Genomic DNA, 3,408 nt, shown 5'->3' with positions numbered 1-3,408 from the left:
GTGTGAGGACTGTAATACCACGAATATAATGAGATTTAATATGTGATATTAATAGACACACTTCAGTTTTCATTTCTGGTTAAATCTGGTTATTATTCTCTTTCTGTGTGTGTGTGTGTGTGTGTGTGTGTGTGTGTGCAGGGGTAGATGCTGGCCTCCGGACAGTGGAGATCACGAGGGTAAAGTTCCTGCACACTCACAGTAACAGCAAAGTTAATAAAAGAATGAGAAGTAATGAGCCAGTTCTCTTAACTGCATACTGTACACATGTACACACCCGACCAGATAATACCACAAGTTAAAGTATAAAAAAGCAAAAAGAGTTTAAGGTGCTTCAGGGAGGACTTGAGAAGTTCAGGCCTGGAACGTGTGTTGCTCTTGGAGGACTTGAAGAGTGCATTACTGGTATATGGAGGCCTGAAACCTTAAAGGGGGACAGGTGGTCTCGGGACATGTACAGACAACATTATGCTCTTCTTATTCGGGATAGTTAGTGACTGACCAACATATCACGGGGGAAAGTAATACAATTAGCAAAGAAGCAGAACACTAACATGACGCCTGGACAGACTTGAGTTCAGCGTCCTCGGGGACTGCTGCTGTTACACCGTTTAGATCAGGGTCACAGACTCTGACGGCTGTGGTTTGGGTGTAATTGTGACCCGTCTTGTGACAGTAGAGGAGGTGTTTGTGCTCTACAGACGGACTTACACACTAAAGTTTCTCCTTTCGCAGCTTTCAAACATTTCGTATCTAATATTTGAGGACACAAGTTCACAATTTGTGGTTTGTGGCCGTCAAAATGTGCCAACGTGGCTGCCTGTCAAGATTATGTCTGTGATAAAGTATGATGAAAACATTTACAGTAGCAATACAGATGAAACTCCTGTTCAGGTCACAATACGGTGTAACAGTTCCTGAGAGGCTGAGGCATCCTTTTGTTCCTCCCTCTCCCTCCCCTCAGGGTGTCGGTGACTCCCTCGGGGTGAGTATAGCAGGGGGGAAGGGCAGCCCGCTGGGAGACATCCCCATCTTCATCGCCATGATTCAGGCCAATGGAGTCGCTGCCAAGACGCACCGACTGAAGGTGGGCTGAGAGAGACGTTTGTGAATGAAGGAATTAGTGTGACACACAATGATACCACATATAGATAAACAAATACTTGTGTCTGTTGGTCTCACTGAAGTGTGTGTGTGTGTGTGTGTGTGTGTGTGTGTGTGTGTGTGTGTGTGTTCAGGTGGGCGACAGGATCGTCAGTATTAACGGTCAGTCTGTGGACGGTCTGTCACACAGCGAGGTCGTCACCATGCTGAAGAACAGCTACGGAAACATCAGCCTGAAGGTAACACTGCAATCTGTGACCCACCAGCAGCGATAGCAGCAGCCTTCATGCTGATGAAGCTACAGAGAGTCTGTCTGGTTCATAGTTTGGTGTTTTATTGGCTCCCTGCTTTAGTTCTGCTGGTTCAGCCTCTTGTTTGTAGTTGACTACTTGCTGCTTTGAATTATTTGTGGAAATCCTTGAATGCTTTGAATTCTTACGACCAGGACTTTGTATTGTTTCTGTAAAGTGTCTAAGTGTCTATTTATTTTTATATCTTGTTTTTGTTATTTATGTTAACATACATATAAAGATATAACTTACATTAATATTAGTCCTAGTAATTCAGTATTGCACTTCCATAAAGTCATTGTTGATGTGACAGATTTAAAAGCTTTAAAAGCCTAAATCTGAGCAGCTGAGGTGGAGATATCCTGACCTTTAGTCCGAAAACACTGGATCCTACATTTCCCATAATGCACCTGGATTCTTTCATTAGAGCCTCCCCGCCTCATAAACAGCCACATCTTTCGAACTCCACACCAAGTTTTCATTTCTGGTTAAATCTGGTTATTATTCTCTTTCTCTGTGTGTGTGTGTGTGTGTGTGTGTCTCAGGTGGTGGCGGACACTAACATCAGCGCCATCGCCACTCAGGTGGAGTGTTTGTCCAGCAGCTCCAGTCTGTCAGCCAACACTGACACACACACAGCAGAGCCAGAGTGAGTATACACACACACACACACACACACACACACACACACACAGCAGAGCCAGAGTGAGTACACACACACACACACACACACACACACACACACACACACACACAGCAGAGCCAGAGTGAGTATACACACACACACACACACACACACACACACACACACACACACACACACACAGCAGAGCCAGAGTGAGTATACACACACACACACACACACACACACACACACACACACACACACACACACACAGCAGAGCCAGAGTGAGTACACACACACACACACACACACACACACACACAGCAGAGTCAGAGTGAGTACACACACACACACACACACACACACACACACACACACACACACACAGCAGAGCCAGAGTGAGTATACACACACACACACACACACACACACACACACACACACACACACACACACACACACAGCAGAGCCAGAGTGAGTATACACACACACACACACACACACACACACACACACACACACACACAGCAGAGCCAGAGTGAGTATACACACACACACACACACACACACACACACACACAGCAGAGCCAGAGTGAGTATACACACACACACACACACACACACACACACACACACACACACACACAGCAGAGCCAGAGTGAGTACACACACACACACACACACACACACACAGCAGAGTCAGAGTGAGTACACACACACACACACACACACACACACACACACAGCAGAGCCAGAGTGAGTACACACACACACACAGCAGAGCCAGAGTGAGTACACACACACACACACACACACACACACACACAGCAGAGTCAGAGTGAGTACACACACACACACACACACACACACACACACACAGCAGAGCCAGAGTGAGTACACACACACACACACACACACACAGGTATATATAATGACAGGTGGTGCTAACCAGAATCTGACCCCCCTCCTCCTCCTCCTCCTCCTCAGGGGTCCGCGGCCCCGCAGCATCAGTCTGGAGAAAGGCTCTGAGGGACTTGGCTTTAGCATCGTTGGAGGATTCGGCAGCCCACATGGAGACCTGCCCATCTATGTCAAGACCGTCTTCAGCAAGGTCAGAACCTGTCTTTGAACTTTGGACAGAGCCAGGCTAGCTGTTTCCACCTGCTTCCAGTCTTTATGCTAAGCTAGGCTAACCAGGTTAGTTTCAAACCAACCATCTTGCCGCGTTGGTGCGTGTTTCAGGGCGCGGCGGCGGTGGACGGGCGCCTGAAGCGAGGCGACCAGATCCTGTCAGTGAACGGAGAGAGTCTGCAGGGGGCGACACACGAGCAGGCGGTCGCCATCCTGAAGAAACAGAGAGGAGCCGTCACACTGGACGTCCTGTCATAA

The 3,408-nt window shown here is 47.8% G+C and overlaps 1 protein-coding gene across 1 annotated transcript in view; it reads left to right on the top strand.

Moving 5' to 3' along the window:
- The window catches only part of patj (PATJ crumbs cell polarity complex component), a 96,182-nt gene extending 92,774 nt beyond the window's left edge, over positions 1 to 3,408 (top strand). Inside the window, exons 43-48 of the mRNA XM_070908664.1 lie at positions 142 to 179; positions 965 to 1,087; positions 1,239 to 1,343; positions 1,940 to 2,043; positions 3,007 to 3,130; positions 3,262 to 3,408. Coding sequence (XP_070764765.1) covers positions 142 to 179; positions 965 to 1,087; positions 1,239 to 1,343; positions 1,940 to 2,043; positions 3,007 to 3,130; positions 3,262 to 3,408 — 641 coding nt within the window. The remainder of the gene's footprint in view (positions 1 to 141; positions 180 to 964; positions 1,088 to 1,238; positions 1,344 to 1,939; positions 2,044 to 3,006; positions 3,131 to 3,261) is intronic.

Source organism: Enoplosus armatus, chromosome 7 (assembly GCF_043641665.1).
Source record: "Enoplosus armatus isolate fEnoArm2 chromosome 7, fEnoArm2.hap1, whole genome shotgun sequence".
NCBI classification, from domain to species: Eukaryota; Metazoa; Chordata; class Actinopteri; order Centrarchiformes; family Enoplosidae; genus Enoplosus; species Enoplosus armatus.
This window is presented reverse-complemented; position numbering and strand designations above follow the sequence as displayed.